At 38.4% G+C, this 24,612-nt stretch overlaps 1 protein-coding gene across 1 annotated transcript in view; it reads right to left on the bottom strand.

Annotated features, from left to right (window-relative positions):
- Positions 1-24,612, bottom strand: part of LOC150076225 (copine-8-like) — a 324,722-nt gene that overhangs the window by 48,051 nt on the left and 252,059 nt on the right. Inside the window, exons 13-14 of the mRNA XM_090387972.1 lie at positions 19,784-19,845; positions 5,637-5,862 (exon numbers count right to left, since the gene is read on the bottom strand). Coding sequence (XP_090244098.1) covers positions 5,637-5,862; positions 19,784-19,845 — 288 coding nt within the window. The remainder of the gene's footprint in view (positions 1-5,636; positions 5,863-19,783; positions 19,846-24,612) is intronic.

Below are 24,612 nucleotides of genomic sequence, written 5' to 3'. Positions count from 1 at the left end.
GGTGGTCTCTTAAAAGAAGTTAAATAATGATTTTAAAGTTTAACTTATGTGTGAATTAATTTATTTGTGTTGTCGTTTTTAGAATTTCGCAACAATTGTTTTTCAATTCTCATGATGGGTTGTGGTGTTGGTTGGTTTTTGTAGGTTGGTGGAAGCAATCTTTCCGCGATTCTTGACGTGATATGAGAGTTTACGGCATGCTTATTTTAATTAATAATTATTTTAACTTGATTCAATTATGGCAATACGGGGGGGGGTAAGTTCATATTATAATCATTTGCGATTGATTGTTGAGATTAACAGTCCTACTCAAAGGTACGAGGTTTTCACCTATAATTTAAGATTATATACATATATATATATATGTGAATGTAAATACCTGCTAAGAGAGTATCTATAATGCTATCAACTTATAAAACTTTACCTTGGCTGTGTGGAATTAAATCTATTTTTGTGTGTATAAATTAAGCTGCTATTCACAGAAGAGATTAACCATGGAAGCCGCTTCAGTTTTCCTATAGTTTCCAATACCACCTTGTTGAGCCAAGTTGAAAGGAATGATATAAAATTTTTATCCTGTACTACCACATTCAAATCAAAATAGAATGAAAAATAGTAGTATTTTAACATGCAGCTTGTATTGAATGAGTTGCATGAATATTATGGCTGCAAAAATGAAAACCTACAAATCTTTGTTATCACAGTACATTCTCATTATCTGCAGATATGCACTCAATTGAGAGAAAATGATAATAAATGTACTCCTTGTACTAATAAAATTAAGAGTTCTTCCTAAGGAAATCATAATGAGGTATGTGAAATCTTTTTCAGTTTCTCATACAATCACAAAGATCACCGAGCTTTGTTTATGCTACCATAATAATCATGCGGCTTCATTTATATAAGCTATACATTGAAACAAATAGTGCCTTGTTTATTATATATAATTATACATACCTTCTAAAGAGCAAGTATCCATATTTTGGGATATTATTTGCTGTTTAATTTTTGTAATCCATGCAAAAAAATGACAATTCTCTTTTCTAGCATGCTGCTCATTTAATAAACTTCACGATGTAGTGATAAATTACTCTTGTTAATTATAGCTATGTAAGTTGGCCATAGAGTGCTTGTACAAACCAGTGACCAGTGTGGGAGCAGAACAATTTTCAGTGGTTGTGTGGAATTAAATCCACATTTTGCATGCAAAAATTATGAAACAGCTGCTCTTCGGGAACCACATAGAGGGTAAAATTTTGAAACTATAATCAAACATTTAATTCAGTTGCAGTCAGACACTGGGCATTTTCTGCCCACCACTCTCAGATGTTCTTAAAGTCACTCCCAATGTATAGATTTTTGTGAAAACTTTATATTTAGCTCTGTTAGAATCAAGAACACAGAGAGAGAGAGAGAGAGAGAGAGAGATGTAAAGACATCCCAAATCAAATTTCATTAAAACTGGACTTGCTTCTTTGTCTTTCCATCTTTATATAGCAAGCCTCCGTAGCCGAGTGGGCAGGAGCGGGAGTGCAGTAGTACATGCTCTTTGATTAGACCGGGGTTCAAGCCCCTGACTGCTGAATACGGTCGATCTGCTAACTGCACTGGGCCAGTGTGGCAGATTATGGTCCATTTCCCTCAGCATGAATTGTTGAGGAGGCTTCCATCCTGCAGTGAGTTGATAATGGCTGCACTTTACTTTTTTTTTTTTTACTCTACTCTTAGTGGACATATTTTTGTGAAATTTTATATTTGGTTTGGTTAGTCTTTCTAGTTAATCTGGTACCCCTTCTGATCAATTGCTGTGAGTAGCAGTGATTGACAGGCCTAGCCCCTCCCACCATTTGCTTTTTACTCAGCCCCTTCAAAAACTGGAAACTCATTTTCTGATTTTAACACACCCATGGGGGGGGGGGGGAATAGACACACTAACTAAAATGGGTAGAATATATGGAAGAGTCAAAGCTTCTAATCACTGTGAGGAAAGACAAGTAGAAGGGGCTAGGCTGTCAATCACTGCTACTCAATCGCTCGGAAGGAAGGGGCACCATATTATAAGAACTAACCTTTGATTCTTTTAGCATGAGTTATCGAACCTTTCCAAATTTCATTAAAATCATACTGACAGATATCTGACAATTATTTTTCATAAGAATCACATATGCTATCTGTATACCAGATATTGTAGTCAAAGCAGTAGGTTTGTTGTCAGTGATTCAAAGATAATTGGCTGATTTGAGGGATGAATAGACTTTTGGAATTAAAATTTCTCCTCCACTTTCTTCTCAGTTATTATAAAAGCATTTACATCAAAGTTATAGCTTGGTATGTCTCTGGTATTGTCATCTGTAAAACTTCATGTGAAGAAGCAAATTACTTACTCGGTTTGTCGGCAACTTGAACAAGATCATCAATAGTTATGCCATTCATACCTAGTGGGGGTAATGTAGTTCATGCCATTCATATCTAGTGGGGTAATGTAGTTCATGCCATTCATACCTAGTGGGGTAATGTAGTTCATGCTATTCATACCTAGTGGGGTAATGTAGTTCATGCCATTCATACCTAGTGGGGTAATGTAGTTCATTCCTTTCCACCTAGTGTTAACATAAGTAAAGAATTCTTTGCTACTTTTCTTTGCATTCTTAGCCAAAGGCCTCTTGTAATCTGCTTAGCTTGCTAATCCTCTTAGTAAGTTAGTTTCAGACTAGTTTATACTTGCTGTAGGTTTCTATGTCCCCACCTCTAATAATTTATAACCATCCTGTGACGTTTTCTTCCCTCCAACTAATTTCATCTCAGTTTGTCTGAAATCCAATTTGGTCTAAGCATTGAGCAGTATTCCTTAGTACAAGCCTAGTACAAGTAATTACAAGCTTAGTACAAGTAATTTAAGTATTCCTTAGTACTTAAATCATAGCACCTTCTATGATTTCTTCCCATTGAAAATTTTCAATTATTATCACCATCAGCTGGTCCTACCGAAAATAATTTAAAAACTAAGGACATTGTAATTACTTTTATGAAAGTAAAATCCCTTACATTAAGTAAATTCAAATATACAGTTAGCCCCCGACTAGACTATGTAAGCCCAAGTTACGTAACTTCGGACTTACGTAAATTTTTTGGCAAAATCATAAAAATACTTTCTGTGTAATTTTTAGGAGTGAAGTCGAATGAAGGAACAATAAGTTTTTATTTTTGTTCCCATACAAACTATGTTGTATAATAACTTGCGGCATAACTAAAATCTAGGTAAATAACTAGAGTTAACATTCCATTTTCTGCTTTAAAAATTCTGAAGAAATCAACATATGTTTGAGACAGATGAACTATGTTGAAGCACTTCAGAGAAACCCCCATGACATTCAAGCCATGTGGACTGTATCCCATCAGCTATTTCTTTGGAAAATTACACTCTAGCCTTACATCTCTACATCCTTTCTTTCCTTTCTTTCTGGATTGTAGAATCGGTTCAGTTTTGTTTGAGCGTGAAGTGGGAGCTTTTGTTAGCATTTTGTGTGTAATATTTGTTACATGTTGGGTTATTGTGGTGAAGTTGAAATTCACGTTGTCCAACCATTTTCAATGACTTTGCATAAAACTATCATGATGAAGTGCATGCTTCATTTGTATGTCATAAGCTGTGACAGCATCTCTTATAACTTAACCCCCCCTGTGAAGTTCTTTACAAAAAATTTCATTTTGACTGTTATTATGGTGCCATCTAAGAGAATAAGTGAAAGTGGTATTACTTCACCGCTGTCTCTAGATAAAGTTTTTAATTGTCACAGTATATAACTATTTTCCTTCATTCTTCTGAGGATATTATGTGGTTTTTGTAGTTTTGGTATATCAGGGATATAGTAGCAATATTTTATTAGTCATTCTGGAGTTACGTAAAACTTGACTTACATAACAAGTCCTGGAACGTATCTGTTACATATGTCAGGGACAGACTGTATTAACAAAATCCCCATAAAAGCTATGAACATTGACACCTAGTGGTCCTTTATCCAGAGATTCTTAATGCATGATGAGTCACTACTGATAATCAGATCCAGTATATTACTTTCTCTTATTGCCCCTCCAACATACTGGTGTAGAAAACAGTCATCACTCACACAGTAGCAATACTTTTCTGGTAAATACAGAAAAGTATTGCTACTGTGTGAGTGACCAGTCCACAATTTCCAGTAAATATCTGGAAAGTTAGAATCCGCTATGAGACATTATCAGACATTCTTAGTGCACATACTGTCCCATACGTTCAGTGAAAATATGGATTTTAATAATTGCTCTGATGTGCTGATTTTTATTATTCAATTAAAGTAGTAATTGTTAATGTTCATTTAGTATTTGGAATTTAAATGGTTGGTTACAGAAACTCAAAATAACACAAAAATAAGTTTTTCTTGCGTAATGAAATGTGAAGAGAATTTGGATAAAAGCTTTACTGGCATTAAACCATGATTCCATAAGGTTTGAAATTGACAAGAAAGATAAGTGAAGTATTTATTCACTAATTTTATAACTTAAGCTGCTTTTGGCAATTTGAAAGAAGAAAGCTTGAAGTAAAGTATACAGAAGAGAAAACAGATACCAATTCTAAGGTGACTGTTGCTAAATGTCCATACTTATTTGAAAGACTAAGAATCTGCTACTAATGAAAGGATGTCTGAAACAAATTCTGTTTGCTTGTGTGAATTTTTATGCACAGATCAATGGAATTTGTACTGATACTGATATAAAACCATGGAAACATTTAGAAATGTGCCCAAGTTATACAAGATGCACTGACAGAAAATTATATACTAAATATATATTAAATGTCTTGAGTTTGTTATTTCAGTAACTGACCAATTTTCTTTTAGCAAATGTACAGAAATCTGAGCAGCAGATGGGAAACCAAAATTAGTTTTTCTTTGGAAATAAAATTAAATTAGTTTATTTGAAAGTAAAATAGTGAAAGCCCCATGACTTCCATAACAGTGTATCAATGTCACTTACCAACTGATTTTCAACAGGATTGTTAGCAAGGGCAGGTGGCGCAGTTGTCCCAGGTCTAGACTTCACGCAGGGGGAAGGGGCAAGATTGGAACAGGATGAAGGGAATAGACAGAAATTCAGGCTCAGTGAGGCCTGGAGCCTCTGGTCCTTGGTGGCTGGTTGGCAAGCAAAGATCAAGAAGTAGAAGCTTCTGAAAATAGCCAAAACAGGCTTCACAGTGGCTCTGTGCACATGGCATGTTTAGTGCACATATTTGTATAATGGTATACATGGAATTAGGGGATAACAGATTACAGTTTGAATGATTTCTTACACACTGAGTTAAATAAGCTGCTTCCATAAAAAAAAAAAAAAAAACCACACACACACACACACACACACACACAATAAAGAGTGTATATGTGATATTCACCACTGTACATCAACATCAACTTGATATTTATTCATCTTTCTCCCTTTAATCATACAAATAAAAAATGAGTATACAAAAAATAATTTTACAACATGAATCTAATGTTCCTACTGAAACAATATCCCTTTCATATTTTTAATTTAAATCAAGACTTACATTTAGCATGCAACAGCAATGTTCTAAGTATATATATATTTTTTATGTAACTCACCAGAAAAAATTCATGAGACACTCTACCATCGGGTGGTATGCGAGCTCCAAACCCTAAAGCAGGAAAGAGCTTATCAGTGTCATAATCCTGAATTATATTTCCTACAGCTTGTATTGCTAGAGAATAAGCATTAGGATGAGAGTTAATAAAATGCAATGATGCTGGATCTTGAGGATCCCCATTGGAAGCTGTGAAATCAACTGCTACTGTAAAATGGAGCTGTGTACTGCAAAATATCAAGGTAAATATTTTATGAAAACTACAAATGTATTATTATTTTCATCAATCAAAATTAAAATAAATTAAGCCTGTACAGTTTTAACTAGGAACAAATAATAGATTACATTAAACATAATATGTAAAACAACGTTGGGCAGGATAAAAAAAAATCTAACTCTTTGACCATAACAAACAGTTTGGTGGAGACTTACCCTAATTTGTAAATTATTAATTTTTGACGACCTGGAATTTTAGAATAATATAAAGATCCTACCTTCTATATTTTCTGTAATTCCTTTGTATATGCACTGACAAAATTTCTGTGACAGTGTTTTACTTCACTCTGTTTTGGGCTTAGTATCCTTCTGCTATTCCTCTATATTTTTATCACTTTCAGTTTGTGCTCTTAAATTTTTATATATGGTGAGTTCTTATTTCAGTTATTGATTTGGACTATCCTATCTGCAGTATAAAAGCTGCTGCCACTCAGACAAGTTGCCTTTGGCACTTGGCTGTGTGGTTTCTGAAATACTGTTTATCAGTTATGGATCAAGCAGCTTTCTGAAGAGGCCAGATTCATGACTAACATTTCCTTTTTTCTTATTTTTTACCATTGGGTGTTCAAGAGCTGTTGAAAAGACTCCAACACCTACAAAGAATTAAAGACTGACCCTATTAATTGAATAGAAAAGAAAGTGAAACAAAATAAAATCTATGCCTGACCACAAGTGTATAAATAAAGAACTTTGCAAGAAATTAAATCCCGACAGCTTAGAGGCACCATATCTCTTTGCAAACATTAAAAGTCCACAAACCAGGCTGCCCAATCATTAATGGCAAGCTACACCCTGTATATGTTATATTGATGTTAACATAATAGTAATTTGGTTTATTCTTTTTCCCCCCCTTCTGTCCTTAATGACCAATCATTCTATCTTAATATTCATGTGGTATAAATAAGAGTGGTCATTACAGAAAACTGAATGTTCAGTTTGGCAGTTATGTTTTTATGTCCATCCTGAAATCTCTTTTCTTTGATTCAGTTTTCATCTTGGGAAAGAGAAAGAACATAACTGGCATTAGATCGAGAGGATAGAGTGCATATTTTGTCAGAAATGTCTGCAAAACTAGTCCTGAATGGATGGGGACATTGTTGTGCAAAAAGAACAAACTGCCTTTCTCTCGAAATTGTGGCTTCACCTGAGAAATATGCTTCAATAGTTTTCATCTCCAGTGACAAAACAGTCGAGGAAATTAGGAATGTCTTGAAAAGTCTGGATGAAGTCTTCACATGATGGCACTCTTTATTGATTCTGCTCATCCATGAGGACTGTGTGGCACAAATTTTGCACAGGCCTTCCTTTTCCCTAAAGCTTCATGCAGAATTTGACGAATTGTCTCTTTATTCATATCCAACTCATCAGGCATCATTCTGAGGGTCAAATGATGATCTCTTACCATAATTTCCAAACTTTTGCAACTCTATCGCCTCATTTTGAGAGGATGATGGATGCTAACTCCTTGGGTCACCGGGAACATCCTCACATCTGTCTTTGAGCTCCTTATACCAGTCAAACACACTGGTATGACTTAACGTTTCCATCATAAACAGATTTTAATATTTCATACATTTCTGTTGCAGATTTTCCCATTTAAAGTAAAATTTAATATTCGTTTGCTGCTCCACTACAAAATCATGACGTGGAATGTTAATGCTACTCAAAAAATCAGTTGTTGCAACATGTCAGCCTACTGGACGATCTCTGTATCACCAGAGATCGTCCAGAGAAAGGCAACAAGATTGGTGAGGGGAATGAAGGGATCCTCTTACCAGGAGAGGCATAAGTTCTGCAAATTGCAGCAGCTGGAGACTAGGCACCTGCAAGATGATCTGATTGAGGAATAAGGAATAAGGCCTTGAATGGGTTGAGCATGCTGAATTCTGATGGGATTCTTCCACTTGTTCAGATTACGAACCTAAGGGGGCATAAATTGAAATCGAGGAAGGACAGATGTAGGATAGATGTGCGGAAATTTGCCTTTAGCTAGCGGGTGGTTAATTGCTGGAACAAACTTCCATCTGTCTTTGTGGAAGTTGATAGGTTAAATAAATTTAAGGAGGAACTGGACAAATATTTAGAGGGGATTGTTTTGTAATTTTTTTTTTTTTTTTTTTAGCTGATGCTGCATAAGCTCATATATTTGCTTTCTTGCATCACATGCCACTACTACTACTACCACCATCTGTTGGAAGAAGTTTGAACTACAATATACCACTTGTCTGTTTTTTTTTGTTTTTTTTTTTCAAACTCATCAAACGTGACTGCAACAGCACCAGTCTGGGAACTCTTTATCACGCACGCACGCACATCTGGTGAGTATGGGATTGGCACACCCAGGGTCCTGAGCTGGATATCATGTCTTCTATTTCTTGGTGATTCCCCTTCTACTTCTCACTCTTGTTCTCTCTCTCTCACAGGGTAATTCAGAAAAATTTTTTTTTGGCTTGTGCAGCATAAGCCTCAGGATTCCTTGCACCATATAGCTAATAATAATAATAAAAATAATATATATACATATAAATTTTCTGTTTATACTCCGGGACGACCAGACGGTCAGAGGAGTTTACAAGATACACAGAATGCAAGAAACAGCACCGTATTCAGCAGTCACGAGCTTGAACCCCAGTCATTCAAGGCACATGTACTTATGCACCTGCGTGCCTGACCACTAGGCTACGGCAGCCTTGTTTACAATAAATCATCAATACAAATATTTATCGTATTTGGTAGTCACAGGCTTGAACCCCGGTCCACTCAAGGAACGTGTGCTAAGCAACACTCGCTCCTAACTGCTTGGCTACGTCAGGCCTACATATATACGCAAACACATACATATACAGGGTGTCTCAAAAATATTGGTATAAACGTTTAGGGGAGGTAGGTAACATCTAAAGGAATGTGAATCGCATAGGAACCCATAACCAGAAACATCACCATAAGTTGGTACACGGCGCTGTTCATCAGTTCGCAAGAGGGAAAATTTCATTCAAGCAGTAGTTGCCGCACAAAGAGCATGCATCGATATACAAACTGTGAGCTGGCAGATATGCACCTAGTGTATGGATTAGCAGAGGGCCCACACGGTGTGCGCCCCCATGCGGCACAACATCGCTTTGCAATAAATGTGTGGGCAGGTATGGTCGGTGACTGCTTAGTCGGCCCATACCTGTTACCATCCCGCATGAACTCTGCTAAATATCGGATCTTTCTTGAACAAGTTCTACCAGGGTTACTTGACGATGTTCCAGCAAATGTGAGACGCAACATTTGGTTTGCGTCTCACATTTTGACGAGGCGCCTGCCCATTATGGAAGGTGTGTTCGTGACCATTTGAACAGGCGTTTTGGACGTCAATGGATTGGCCGTGGTGGACCCATTGCCTGGCGCTCACGCTCACCTGATTTATCGAGCCTTGATTTCTTTCTGTGGGGGGGCCTCAAATCTATCGTGTATGAATCGCATGTGGAGACAGAAATGGATCTTGTGGCGAGACTCGTCTGCGCTGCTGCTACTGTCAAAGAAACTCCAGGTGTGTTCGACCGTGTCCGCCAATCCATGCTGCGTCGGTGTCACACATGCATCGCATCTCATGGTGGAACCTTCGAGCATCTGTTGTAACATTATGAAATGCATCCATCTTGTACTCCATTGTTAATATTATGTCAAATAAATGTTTGCCACTAATTACTATCTTGTGTCATTTCTGCTTCTTGTGTCTCTGCTACTACTTTCCCGTGACGTTTCCGGTTATGGGTTCCTATGCGATTCACATTCCTTTAGATGTTACCTACTTCCCCTAAATGTTCGTACCAATATTTTTGAGACACTCTGTATATACATACATACATACATACATATACACATATATATAAAAAATGATAAAGATGCAATGAAATAACGAAAGTCTTATCAAACAGGAATGAGCTGTAGAGTTTATGCAAAATTTATAAAATATATATAAGACTAGGATCAGGGTACTATGTTAAATGCAGAAAGGACTGGCAACCATAATGAATAATAGACAAGAAGATAAATATCAGTATATTTGTGCATATGGTAGGGGAGTTGAGCTATCAGGTGTAATAACTATGGAAGAACAGGGAGAACCTGTAAGTAAAAAATCAATTTTTACCTGAAATAAAAATAAAATGCAATTAATAATTATTGTAAGCACCTAACGCTGTGGGTCCTAGGACTTTAACTACTTCATCAAAGGATTGGCAGCAAAAATCATAGGAGCCACGGCAATAGGCAATGTCTCTGTCTCTGTTTTGGTTATGATGTACACGTAAACAGTATACGTATACATTGCAGCCGACCCGACAGAGACCAGAAGGAAGAATAAAAAACTATAAAATAAAAATAAAAATAATAATGATAAATAAATGATAAATAAAATCCTGTGGAAAGAGAAGAATGAAATGTAAACTCAAAAAATCTGAGAGATGGGGCAAAACAAGAAAACTTATTGTCTGTACGGATCGGCAGACGTTGAAAGTCAATGGTGATTGAAGGAGAGAGCTGGGTGTTCACTTGTGGTGTCAGTTGAAGTAGCCCCATGTGGGGGGGGGGGGAAGGTGTGAAATCGTAAACCGGAACTGTATCCGTGTGATGGGGAAGTGAGCAATTAAACAGATGAGGCAAAAAGCCAGCAGAGGGAGAAACAAAAACTAACAAAGTAGTGTGGAAGAGACACTAAACTTTGTAATAGAAGAAACAAGTAGTGATAGTAGAGAAATAGCATCTTGATATTGCTTTCAGCCAGCCTAATTGCTCACGAGAAATAAAATGTAGTAAAAAGAACAGCAGAAAGTAATTTAAATGGAGGTGAATAAAGTAGTGCTCTGGCAGTCCGGGTTTACAAGCCTGTACCACAGATGGTCTCTGGATGGATGACTGGACAGTTGCCTCATATGTTTAAGTCAATGGTGGTAATGTTAAAGAAATTAAAATCAAAATAATATAAATAAGATGAAAGATAAAAATACACAAAAACGATGATAAGACAAGAAACATAATACCCCAGTCAAAAGACAATCCGTGGGCACGAGCTTTCCACACTGTGAGACATGACAGAGTCGGGGGTATGAAACTATACAATATGTACAGGCCAGAATATAAAGGAGGTTAGTCCACAGACACGATGTTTAGAACTAGGTCGTAGTTTGTAATGTTTTTAAATTTAATAATATTAAATGCTTTTTTGAAGTGATGGTAGAGGAAAGCAGCCGGGAATTTATTATGTAGTAATCTATTGTAGAGTATGTATTTTAATGTTGTCTGAAAATAGATTGATGCTATTGCATATTGTAGCAATTCTTATACATTGGGAAAGAATTATGTTTGACGAACTTTTTTAGAAATGTTAGAGTGCCAATGGGTAAGGCTGACTACCTTGAAGCTAAAAGCTTCTCTTTTGCTGTATATGTTGATAGTAGTATGGGGGGCTGTGGATTTTTATGTCTAGGTCTAGGTAGTTGGCTGAAAGGTCATTATTATTTGTTTTATCCAGGGTTAGTGACGGGGGGGGGGGTATTATGTTTCTCATCTTGTCATCATTTTTGTATATTGTTATCTTTTATCTTTCATACCACCAGGAAATTTATAAAAATAAAAAGAAAGCATGAGAATCTATTGTAAACATCAGATAAAAATCAAGAACCTTGGAAGCTAATTTACAAGCTAAACTTTTAAAAAACTTCACCCGGAGACATTCATTCAACAGTATTCAGGGCCGGCAACATGGGAACCACTAATTGGACCAACAGCATCAATACCATACTAGACAATATTCTCCATCATGACGGAGATGGTCCAGAAAGCAACACACAAACTAGAATAAGAATCCAATACATCACACATGAAGGAGAGCATACAGAACCACTCATCACTTTAGAGGAGGTTGATGAATCTATGAAATCTACCAAATCAAGCAAGTGCCCAGGAGAAGACCTCACACAGGTCTTCTCAGCCCATGTAGAGGTGGAAATTGTCAAACAGTCACAGAAAACAGTGCCTCAGTTAATACTGAATCTATACAATGCCTGCTTGGAAAGAGGGAACCTTTCCACCACAATGGAAAAGGGCCATGTTAAAAATCCTGCTCAAGAACCCTGCCAAACCTCCAACAGATCCCACGTCACACCGCCAGTGCTAGGGAAAATATTAGAGAAAATAATTGCCCAAAGAATCACCACTAATTATGTTCAAAGAAACCTACTGTCAAACAACCAGTTTGGATTCACCAGAAGTAAAAGACACCAGGCCACCAACAATAAGATACAGAAATAAAACCATAAAATATGTAATGAGTCACAAATACCTAAGAGTGATCCTGGATGAACTCTCTTTTGTGCCCCATGCACATAATCTGAAAGAAAAAACAAAACAAAAAATTTGTTGGAAAATTGGCCAATCCCACAAAGAGAGACAAGGGACTGCAGAAAAGAATACTCTGGCTATATTATAACACCATCTTTGTCCCTCTGATGATGTACAGGGAGGGGGCCTGGGGGCATTGAGCAGATAAAGAGGCAGTCAAGAAACAAACACCACATGCCCAGAGAATAGTACTACTGACCACTTCTAGAGCCTGTAGGATATTCTCAACCCTGCAGGGAACACTATCTATCCACCTGGAAATCACTTTCCAGTACCTAAAATACTGTGTGAGAAAGAGCATCCTGGCCCAAGTACAGGACATTGCACTGAATCTGGACACACCACCACACAATGCAGAACACAGAATCAGGTATTTAATACTGGAAAAAGTGGCAACAAACCTGGAATGCAACCACAAAGGGACAGACAACCAAAGCATATGTTCCAGAAATCAGAGGGGCCAACAAAGAACAAACTTCATGGTTCACACCAAGACTCCATGCCACATACCTATTAATGGGGCATGGCAACCTGAATGCAAAACTTTGACTTAAGGCTGACTCCCACACATATGTGGCCACAGAGAGAAAGAGAGACTTCAGTTCATATCATGTTTGTTTGCCTGCATTATACAGACCTGTAGTTCACCCTTGAGATGGAAGTAGGCAACCTGCAAAGGGGTCAAAAACCATGAATAATAGTAACAAAACAAAATTTTTCAGAATACAACTTTGCAAATAAGGTGTTCAAGAGGAGATCACTGCTAAGACTTTCTTGACAATGCCAAACTAGACACAACCACAATCCTGATCAAAACATGCTGCCCAGGGGCCTTTGCCCTTGGTGGGATCATATGCCAACATCCAGTTGGAGGTAGAAATACAACCTGCTGATCCCTTCCAGGGTGGGATCATGACAAACAAAGAACTGACCCTATCCGTAGCCTATGCTCCAGAGGAGGTCAGCTAGAATACGAGGTACAGCTTGGCACACCTCCACGTGGCAAAGGATGGGAGGTAGGTAGGATCTGGGTGTTGGATGCTCCCTGTTTGCTAAGATGCTAGATACCAGTCACACGACACGAACACTGCACCAAATGGACAAGTGCAAAGTGTGTTATTTGTCTGATGGCACCAAGGGTTCCCCCCATCTCCACGTCGTATACTCTGCTTGTGTAGCACAGAACTCTGCATAGGCCAGAGATTTAAAAAGTGTGTAGGGAGTGGAAGGATGTAGTGTTGTGTGTCGTTATTCTTCTGACCATTTAGCCATTGGGATCCCTGTTGGGACCCACTGTTACCGCACTTGGCCCTGGGGAGGCAGGTCAGGTACCCAGTAGATTTTATTCTTCGGAAACTAGGCGGCTCTGCCACCAAAGATTTCAGTGGCAAGGGCCTATGTAAAAAAAAAAAAAAAAAAAAAAAGGGAAAAAAAACAAAGAGGGGATTAACGCTAGAATATAAAAGGCTGAGAGAGGTTTATGTAAGTGCCGTTTAAATTTGGATGATATTAATTGATAAATTGTGTGGGATGTTCACTGGCAAGTTAGACAGAGTGTGGGGGGGGAGACTGACACCAAATGGAGACATACCACACTACATACAATCGACTGACTAAGCTTATGCCAACCTTACAGATGCTATAGCGGCCAATAGGGGAACCCTGCATCTGCCACAAAGCACTTTCGACACATTTGACATTTGTTCTTTCTGTATGAGGAGTTGGGGGAAAATCCCCGGTTCAGCTATTCAGGAGTTCTGAATTGTACTCCTCATATTCAAATTCTGCATGTTTTATATCTGAGTGATGCCATGTCTCTAATATCCCAGCAATTTTCTCATTTTATGTCTTGACGAGTACTTCAAATTCATAAAATTTATTTACTATGCTTCTAGGGTCAGTGTACATGTAATTATACATGCACCTGTTCTTACTCTTAGTTATTTGAACACAGCCCATGTATTTACTCGTTCCATGATGACTCCCTGCAGTCCTTGAAATCCCCGGCACCATGTTTTCAAGGCTGCTACTTGTTCCAATACTTGCAGTGAAGAATCACTTTCACCCCTGCCTGCGGATATTGTTAATTTATTAGCCTGTGAATCGCCCCCAAGCTAGAAGTTTTCTGACCCACCTAACACTGCCTCGATAGCATCAGGAAATATTCTTGCACCCTTTCTGTTTAAGTGTATCCCATCCCTGTTGAAACAGTCTCTCCTGTTAACAAGCACAGACCACGCTGAAAAAGAAAAACATTCTGCTCCATGAGCCTTGCACAATCTCTCCAGGGCCGAATTGATTAATAAGGCTATCATCATATACTTCCTCCTATTGTGCTGGGCAGAATTGCAGTCACTTTGAAAATTAAACCTAACTACCAACTTTTTTCAACATTACACTGTACTTGTTAACTAAGTCTACAGATGTACTCTTAATGTCAATGATCATTGGAATAAACTTTCACCTAGTATTTTCCTGCATATCTATTCTGCAGCCAGCTTTTTTCAATTTAAATTTGTGGTCCCTTGTGCATGCACCCGAGAAAGAGTAAAGATGCCATCAGTATTTACTTTAGTTAAACATTTTAAGGCCTTAAACATCTTGGTAGGTCTTCGTGAAGATGGCTAGTTTCCAGAGGTTGCAATTTACAGAATATATCTTTCTTGGAGAGAATAGTTTCTTCCCTTCTATTACTCTTAGTGCATTTTAAAACATATGTATTTTTTATGACAAAATTTCTTAGACTGTTCCTTGTTTCCTGGCTCAGAGTGGCCAAATTAATTTATTTCCATTCACAATAACATTTTAAAATGCATTCTTTTGTTGTTGTTGTTGTTGTTTGGTTTTTAGGAGCATTAGCAACTAAGGCCATATTGCTCCGGGAATATGCGGTGGTCATTCCCTGACCTTTCCGCATCCTCCGTATTTGGTAGTGATGGGCTCGAACCCCGGTCTAATCAAGAAGCGTGTGCTACGCACTGCTGCTCCTTCCCACCTGGCTACAAAGGCACCCATTCTTTTGCATTCAAAATGCAATAAAAATTGTCAACAAAATTTTACTCATTATCTTTTCATTCTTCTATAAGCCCCTTTGGACCAGTATGGTATATACATCATTTTTGTACTCTAGCTTGGACAGAATATGTGCTGAATGAATTTTATAGAAATCCCTACAGCTACAATGATAATGGATTGCTTGATAAGATGAACTAAGTTCATCTGTTTTTTTTTGTTTTATGCACCTAGTTAAACTGACATTACTGGTCATCTGCTTCAACTATGATCATCGAAAACAGCTTAACCAACCTCACTACCATTAATGTGTAAAACCCACCAGTGCGGCAAACAACAATGTCATCCTACTATCCAGCTAGTAAATCTTGATTAATTGTCTAACATTTTTATGTTTAATGAAAAACAAGGTGTCTAACATTTTTATCAGTCAGAAAATCAACTCCACATTATTTGAATATATTCAAAGTTTTTTAAAAGCAGAGGAAGCAATATTTGTAATGTACTTGTGCCAAGAGAGATTAGAAGTCAGGGTAATCCCCGAAAGAGATATCTTGCCTAGAAATCGGGGTGTCAACAAAGATAAGCATAGGAGCAGAAGAATCCTTTTTTGCGAGATATACGACAAGACTGAATTTTAGAAGGATTGAAATCAACTAAGTTGTCTTTGCCCCACTGGAGAATTACCTGGAGATCGGCATTTAAGGAATTGGTAGCAGATATTCGAGAAGTTGAAGCTGATTGAGCAGGGCAAGTTTCTCAAAATGAAAAGTGGAATGCAATGTGCTATCATAGGCAAAACTATGGATAACGATTTCCAGTCAATGGAAGAAGGTTATTAATATAAAAGAGGAAAAAAAGTGGGGGAAAGAACTGAACCTTGGGGTCACCAGCATTAGTGGAGAAGTTAGAAGACAGAGAGCCATCTACCACCACCCTCAGTGAGCAATCAGAGAGAAAACTGGATAAACAATTACAAAAAAAAAAAATTGGCAAACGATAAGATGGAAGCTTCTTTAGAAGACCTTTACGCCAAACATGATCGAAAGCCTCTTAAATGTCAAGAGCAACTGTTTGTGTTTCACCGAACTTTTCCATTGAATTTGTCCATAAATGGGTAACGTAAGCCAGAATATCACCAGTGGATTGACACTGATGGAATCCATACTGGTGATTGTTAATCATATGGAAGGTTCTAGATAGTTTAAGAGTTGGTGGTTAATTGATTTCTCCACTTTAGAAAGAATAGAAGTAATTGCAATGGGACAATAATTGGATGGGAGGGATTTGTCACCCTTTTTAGGAACTAGCTGGATATGAGCAAATTTCCAAGCAGAAGGAAAAACACCTTTCGAATAAGAAAGTGAAAAAAAAGGTGGCAAAGAACAGGAGTAAGTTCAGCAGCTTGTTTGATTGTTTGTTTTTATTTGGTTTTTAGGAGCATTAGCAACTAAGACCACATTTTGCACCGGGGATATGCAGTGCTCATTCCCTGACCTTTCCGCATCCTCCATATTTGGTGATCACGGGCTCAAACTCCGGTCTAATCAAGAAGCACACACTTCTTGATTAGACCGGAGTTTGAGCCCGGTCTAATCAAGAAGTGTGTGCTTCTTGATTATACGGTTTGGTTAGGAGCAGCAGTGTGTGCTACACACTGCTGCTCCTAACCACCTGGCTATGGAGGCACCTAAGTTCAGCAGCAAAAGTTTTGAGAACAAGTGGAAAAATATCATCAGGACCTGGAGCTTTCTTAGCTTCAAGATTCGTCAAAATTCTTCTGACATCCTTTTGACAAGACCACAGGAGGCATTGAATGAAGCGTGTTGGGAATGGTGGGAGGTGTTTTACCAAGATCATTAATACAAAAGTTGGAAGAAAAATGGGATGCTAGCAGGTCAGCTTTATCCTTGGCTGAAGTGACAACAGAATCATCTGGTTTTGACAGAAGTCGGAGCAGAGATGGGCAAAGGTTGAGGCCAATAGCTTTGGCAAGAGACCAGGATGCTCAGCTACCATTATGCCAAGAAGCAAGTTTTCTACTCTTAGACTGTTCAAAATCTAGTTTGGACTGATTAATTACTGCTTTACAATTGTTGCGAGCTTTGGTGTAGGCAGAAAATGAAACTGAAGAATTGGAAACAAGCCAATTATGATGTGCGACATTGTTCTCTTGAACAGCATTAGAACATTTATTGGAAAACCAATAAATGGTTTAGACAGAGGACGAGATTTTAAAGTGGAGTGTGGGATAAAGAATTCCATTCCTACAAGAATAATTTCACTGACATGATCTGAGCAAACGTTGACATCAGAAGTTTTGAAACAGTAATCAGACAAAGGAAAAGAAATCCCGCAGGTCATCCCATTTTGCATTCTTGTAATGCCAAACAATACGAGGTTGGGAATAGGCATGAGATAAAGTCTCCATTGGAGAAGAGACAATCACCAAGTTGTGATCTGAGGTGCCTAAAGGACCACTCTCTTCGACTGTGTACTTAGAAGAGTTGTTCGTGAGAAAAAGATCAAGCATGTTGGTTGCATGGTTAGGATTGTCCAGTATTCTTGTAGGTAAATGAACAATCTGTGCAAAGTCATTAGCAATTGAGAAAGCCTCAGCATCTCAACCAGCTGAGTCAGTGTAACTAGAAAATGGAAGCCAGCTGGAGTTGTGAACATTAAAATCACCAAGGAAAATTACCTCACTGTTAGGAAAGTTGGACTAGAGGAAGTCAAAGAGTTCCAAGTGATTAGGGGAGTTGGGAGAACAGTAGAGACAACAAATGAATTTGACACAATGAGGTAGAGAGATTTTAAACCAGAGAAGATCGAAGAGGAGATTCCAAATTACCATGTCTCTGATAGGGAATATTGGAATGGACGTATGTACAAGTACCACCTTTGAGGCGAAATGAAGATACAGTGTATAATTTGGGCAATTGAGATGAGCAGTGGTTGAATCAACTGATAACTGAGATTCTGTCAGAAAAAGTACATGGGGTTTGGCAGACTGCAAGTGGAAATGGACATCGTTGAGATTAGAACTGAGACTACGGATATTTGTGAAATGAACTAGGAAGTGTTTGTTGGGTTTAGATCTTTTCGCAGATAAGCTTACTCTATTAGTTTGATAACTCATGGTGTATTCAATAGTAAGAAAAAGTGGGTGGGACATGCAGTACGAAGTAATGAAATTTTGGATATGGCATACACGTAGTAAGACACGTACTTGACATAACGTGGCCTCGACAATGCCCCCCACATACACACTACTCGGACTCCCTCCAGTCACTATCTGGCAGAGTAGTGGTAGCAAGATTTTACACTAGCTGATCTGGAAGCCTCCTAAAGAGTTACCAACAGGTTCGGTCAGGTGTACTAACTAGCGGCCGGCCTGCAAATACTGTTTTAGAGCTGTACCTTCAAAATGTAAGGAAGATTGGATCTCACCGTAATGTTCATCATAACCTCAAAAGTCATCAGTTAATACTGCATGATGGAAGAGATGGGGAAGGGTTGACTGGAACTTAGCTGTGGAGACTAAACATGGGTTCCTCCATTTCAAGCCTCCAATAAGCAAAGTGGTGGTATTTCACTGGTTGATGAGAGTCATCTACCACCTAGTATTGTCTGGTAATACAGAAGGGCAGCATTCCTCCATGTGGTGTGGGTGCCACACCTCGACCCCTGCTTACGCTGGTTCACACCTGGGTGGTCACCCACAGTGTGCATGTGCATGGAGTTATACCCAGGGTTACTAATAGTCCCACCATCATGAAGGTGCAAGAAGAGGATTTGGCTGTCACAGACCATCCGGACTTCGCTGAAATTGGGTCCCCTTGACTTGAATGTCACCCGAATATCAGTTCCATCAGCGTTTTAGACTCCCAGGTAGCAAGTACAGCTTGTCTGGCATATTATTATTATTATTACTATGCCATATAGTGGAAGGAAGCCTGAGGCTTATGCTGCACCAGATAAAAAAAAAAAAATTCCAAGTTACAGAGAGAGAGAGAGAGAGAGAGAGAGAGAGAAGCAGAAGGGAATCACCAAGAAGAGAAGAATGATGATATCCAGCTGAGGACCCTGGGTGTGCCAAGCCCATACTCATCAGATGTGAGATCTGAGAGAAAGTCTCTGACAACCTCAAGGACCCAAAGGTGTTCCACTTTAAACTGGTTAATTTGCAATCACACATAACCAATGTTAGAAACTTACTAACTAGAAACTATTTGTTATTATACTTTATACTTTCTAGAAGGGGTTTTTTTTTTTTTTGTTTTTTTTTTGGAGTTTCAAGTAGGAATGCTTACGTAAAGGATATGTGCATCAATTTCTATAAGTTTTTTTCTACGTGCATAATCATGTATGATTAACATTACAAATATGAAGTTCAATTAAGTTTTCATGATAAGTCAAAAATATAATCAAAAAGATTAAAATTTAAGCCAAACCAAAATTTGACACTCTTACCCTCCATGAATGTAGTCCAGAAATGTATCTTTCTTTTTTATTTCTACTGACATCAAAAATACCTATAGAAATTATACAAATATATCGAACATTATAAAAGAACAGAGTAGTGTATGAGACTACAACTGCAAAGTTACTGAAATGGAGATTAATAAATTCTGGATATAACAGGGCAGTCCAGGTACATACTATCAGGAGTAACTACTAATATGATCAATAAGAGAGTAGATTGATGTATCAAACTATTAACAATGAAACAAAAGACAACTAACATTTCTAATTCTGACCTTGAGGCAAATCAATCCTTATTGTATACAGCAACTAGATAAATTGCACTTTTTTTTTAACAAAACAAGCTTTACAATTGGAATAACTGTCTCTATAGAATGATTTTTTTAAATAAATTTGTCAAAAAATGATTAAATATTGTATGTCTATATTAAATATTATATGTGATATTATATTATATTTCAATGCTGAACAAAAGCCGAGAATTAGGGTTGAATTTGAAAGTGTCTGCAATTCTGCCCAGACACGATAGGAGGGAGTATATGATGAGAGCCTTGTCGATCAATTCGGCCCTGGAAAGATTGTGCAAGGCTCAAGGGGTAGAATTTTTTTCAGCCTGGACTGTACTTGTTAACAGGAGAGATTGCTTCTACAGGGATGGGTAGCAGGAGAGATTGCTTCTACACCAATAGATTGACAGTAGCCACTGGCAGAGGTGAAAGAGATTCTTGCACTGCTTCTATTAGAATGAGCAGAAGCCTGAAAAACAAGATGCATGGTTTCAGAGACTGCTGGGAGCCATTGTGGTACAAGTAAACACATGGGTTGTATTAGGGTAGCTAAGAATAGAAACAGGTGCAGGTATACTTGCGTGTACACCAATGCTAGGAGTTTAGTAAATAAATTTGATGAATTTGAGGTATTGCTCAAAACATCAAAGGCAGATATTGTTGGGATATCAGAGACGTGGTGTCACACAGATATAAGGGATGCAGAACTGCAATTTGGGGAGTACAACGTCTACAGAAAGGATAGACAGGATAGGAAGGGGGGAGGGGTTATGCTATTAGTTAAGAAACACATAAAAACCAAGGAAGTGAAGCCAGTCGACATCGCCGGACAGTGCAGTGTTGAGCCAGTTTGGTGTGACATAAGCATTGGGAGATCAAAATTGAGAGTAGGAGTGTGCTATAGGCCTAATGACTCTGATGAGTATAATAAGGAACTGTACAGGGAAATAGAGTGGGCCAGTAAATCAGAGAGTCTTATAATGGGAGATTTTAATTTCCCAGATATTGACTGGAATTTGGGGGCTGGTTACTCACACACTAGCAGGGCTTTTGTGGATTTATTGGATGATTGTTTTCTACATCAGCATGTTCGGGAGGCAACTAGAGGGAGTAATACTCTTGATTTGATTATCAGAAGTGATTCTTCATGCATTAAGAATCTGCAGATAAATGAACCACTAGGTGGCAGTGATCACAGTGTGCTGAAGTGAGATTTACTCAAAGAGGTAACTACCATTAGGGTAAAGGGAAGGGTTATTGCTTCCGTAAAGGCGACTACGATGGACTGAGACAGTATTTAAATTCTATACAGTGGGACCAACTGATGATGTTACCAACAGCAAATTCAAAATGGGAAGCATTCAAAGAACTTATCTTGGAAGCTACTAGGCTTTACATACCAACTAAGAAATATTGTTCAAGGTTTAGGCCAAAATGGATGTCAGATGAACTAATGAGGCATATGGCAGAGAAGAAAAATGCATGGGATACTTACAAATTAACACATGACACAGAAGCCTATGATAGATACAAGTTGATATGCAACCAAGTTACAAAGGCAGGCGAAGGCAGATTACGAGAAATCCTTGGCAAGGGATGCAAAGAAAAACAGCAAAGAGTTCTTTACTTATGTAAACTCTAGAAGGAAGGGGATGAATCAGATTGGTCCACTTGATATTGATGGGTCAACTGTTGATGATCCTGCTCAGGTAGCTAACAAACTAAATGAATATTTTGCATCGACATTCACACATGAGGAGTTATTCAGCAAGGGGAATGCCAGAGGTGTATTGAACTCTAGCAGTAATCTAGAGAATCTTGAAATAACTGGGAGTAAAGTGGAGGAGAAACTGTTGAAGATAAACACAAGAAAGGCACCCGGGGTGGATGGGATCTATCCAGTTATATTAACGGAGGCAGCAAAGGAAGTAAGCAAACCCTTAGCCATAATTATGAGAGCTTCCTTGGACTCAGGGGAGGTACCCATAGACTGGAAATGTGCAAATGTGACCCCAATTCACAAAGGAGGATCAAAGGCTGACACAAGTAATTATAGACCTGTGAGCTTAACTTCTGTTCCAGGAAAATTAAGGGAGGCACTGGTTAAAGAAGCACTGCAGGATCATTTAGACAAGACTTCAGTTATAGCTCAGACACAGCATGGTTTTGTTAAGGGGAAGTCTTGCCTGACCAACTTGATTGGATACTATGATGCTGTCACAAAAGAACTGGATGCAGGGAATAACTTTGATATTATATACTTGGATCTTAGAAAGGCTTTTGATACTGTTGCACATGGAAGACTGCTACACAAATTGGAGCAGTGTGACATTGGAGGCAAATTGCTGCTATGGATAAAGGGGTGGTTGAGGGGGAGAAGACAGAGAGTGGTAATCAATGGACACTGCTCATCGTGGACTAATGTTATTAGTGGAGTCCCTCAGGGCTCAGTGTTGGGTCCATTATTGTTTTCTGTATTTATAAATGATATTGATGATGGTATATCAAGCTTAATGTCCAAGTTTGCAGACGATACAAAGGTTGGCAGGGTTGTCAAGGACACTACTGACACTATGCTGCTGCAACAGGATCTGGAAAGGTTGAGCAGATGGGCTGAGAGGTGGCAAATGAAGTTTAACATTGACAAATGTAAAGTACTACACATGGGAAACAGCAACCCCAGAGCAACGTATCAACTCTGTGGTACTACACTGACAGTGGTAGAGAATGAAAGGGACTTGGGGGTGGTTGTGCAGGCAGATATGAAGTTCTCTGACCAGTGCAGACGAGCTGCAAGAGTAGCTCATGGAGTATTGTCAATGATATACAGGAATAAGGAGGTGATTATTCCATTGTATAAGGCAATGGTCAGGCCACACCTAGAGTACTGTATACAGGTCTGGAGGCCTCATTTCAAGAAGGATGTAGAGCTGCTGGAACGAGTACAGAGAAGGGCAACAAGATTAGTGAATGGAACAAAGGGGTGCTCTTATGAAGAAAGGCTTAAGTTTTGTAAATTACAGTGTCTGGAGACTAGGCACCAGCGAGGTGATCTGATAGAGGTGTATAAAGCCTTGAATGGTTTAAGCATGCTCAATGCTGATGGGATTCTTCCTCTAGCTCAGAAAAATCACCTGAGAGGGCATAAATTCAAATTGAGGAAAGACAGATGTAGGATAGATGTGCGGAAATTTGCCTTTAGCCAGCGGGTGGTTGGTTGGTGGAACAGACTTCCATCCCTTGTGGTGGAGGTTTATAGCCTAAATAAGTTTAAGGCTCAGCTGGATAGGTATTTTGAACGAACAGAGGGGTGAAGTGGAAGTGGGTTTTTTTTTTTTTTTTTTTTTGGCTGATGCTGCATAAGCTTGCTTTCTTGCATCAAATGCCTCTACTAATGCTAATGTGTAGAAATTATAAAAATGAACCATCCAGACATTTATTTAGAAAAAGTCACAGAAATATACTGCAGGCCACACGAAGCCCTTTGACTACTCTGATCCTTCTACCTGTTCAAGTCATCATGAAGAAGCACTGCTTGGCACTGATCATTAACTACTCTAATAATCTTTATGTAGTCTGCAAATTTTGACATCAAGCCTTCTGTGCCATTGTTGATGTCATTTTATGAAAATCAGAAACAACAATGGTCCAAGAACCAATCCTTGGGGTGATCTGATATTACCTGTCAGAGATATAAGTAGTCTAAGTTAAAATTTCAATCATATCCATTTCCACTTAGTCTGTCAAGCTTGACTTAGTTTTTCTGATAGAATTCCAATTATCTGTTGATTCAAACACGGCTCATCTCAATAGTCCTAATTATTCACTGTACAACTCCTCGCTTCAAAGGTGGTCCTTGTGCATCTGATCTGATATTACCTGTCAGAGACTAAGCAATTTGCAATATCCGTTTTTTCGACATTCCTTGCCTTAACACTTTTCTCTACCTCATTCTGCAAAATTCATCTGTTGTCTCTATCGATCTATCAATTCCACTAGTCAATTAGAACTCTTTTAATTCCTTTCTTTAAACTTTTGACTTTCTCCGGTCCAACTTTCCTAACAGTGAGGTAATTTTTCCTTGGTGATTTTAATAGAGTTCACGACTCCAGCTGGTCGGCATGCTGAGCCTTTTACAATTACTAATTCCACAGATTGTTCACTTACCTACCAGAATTCCCAACAATCCTAACCACATGACCAACACTCTTGATCTTTTCTCACAAACAACTCTCCCAAGTACATGGTAAAAAAAGAGTGATCCCCTAAGCACTTCAGATCACAAATTGGTAAGCCTCTTCTCCAATGGAGCCTCTCTCTTGTGGCCATTCTCAGGGTTGTGTTGTTTGGCACTACAAATATGCAAAATGAGATGATCTGCAAGATTTATATTATACTTTTTGTTGGTTGTACTGTTTTAAACCTTCTGATGTTAGTATTTGCTTAGATCACGTCAGTGAAATTATTCTTTTGTAGGAATAAAATCCTTTATTCCACACTCCATCTTTAAATCTCGCCCTTTCTCTAAAC

This window comes from Mastigoproctus giganteus, chromosome 13, assembly GCF_048544385.1.
Source record: "Mastigoproctus giganteus isolate SK-2022 chromosome 13, ASM4854438v1, whole genome shotgun sequence".
In the NCBI taxonomy this organism is placed as follows: domain Eukaryota; kingdom Metazoa; phylum Arthropoda; class Arachnida; order Uropygi; family Thelyphonidae; genus Mastigoproctus; species Mastigoproctus giganteus.
This window is presented reverse-complemented; position numbering and strand designations above follow the sequence as displayed.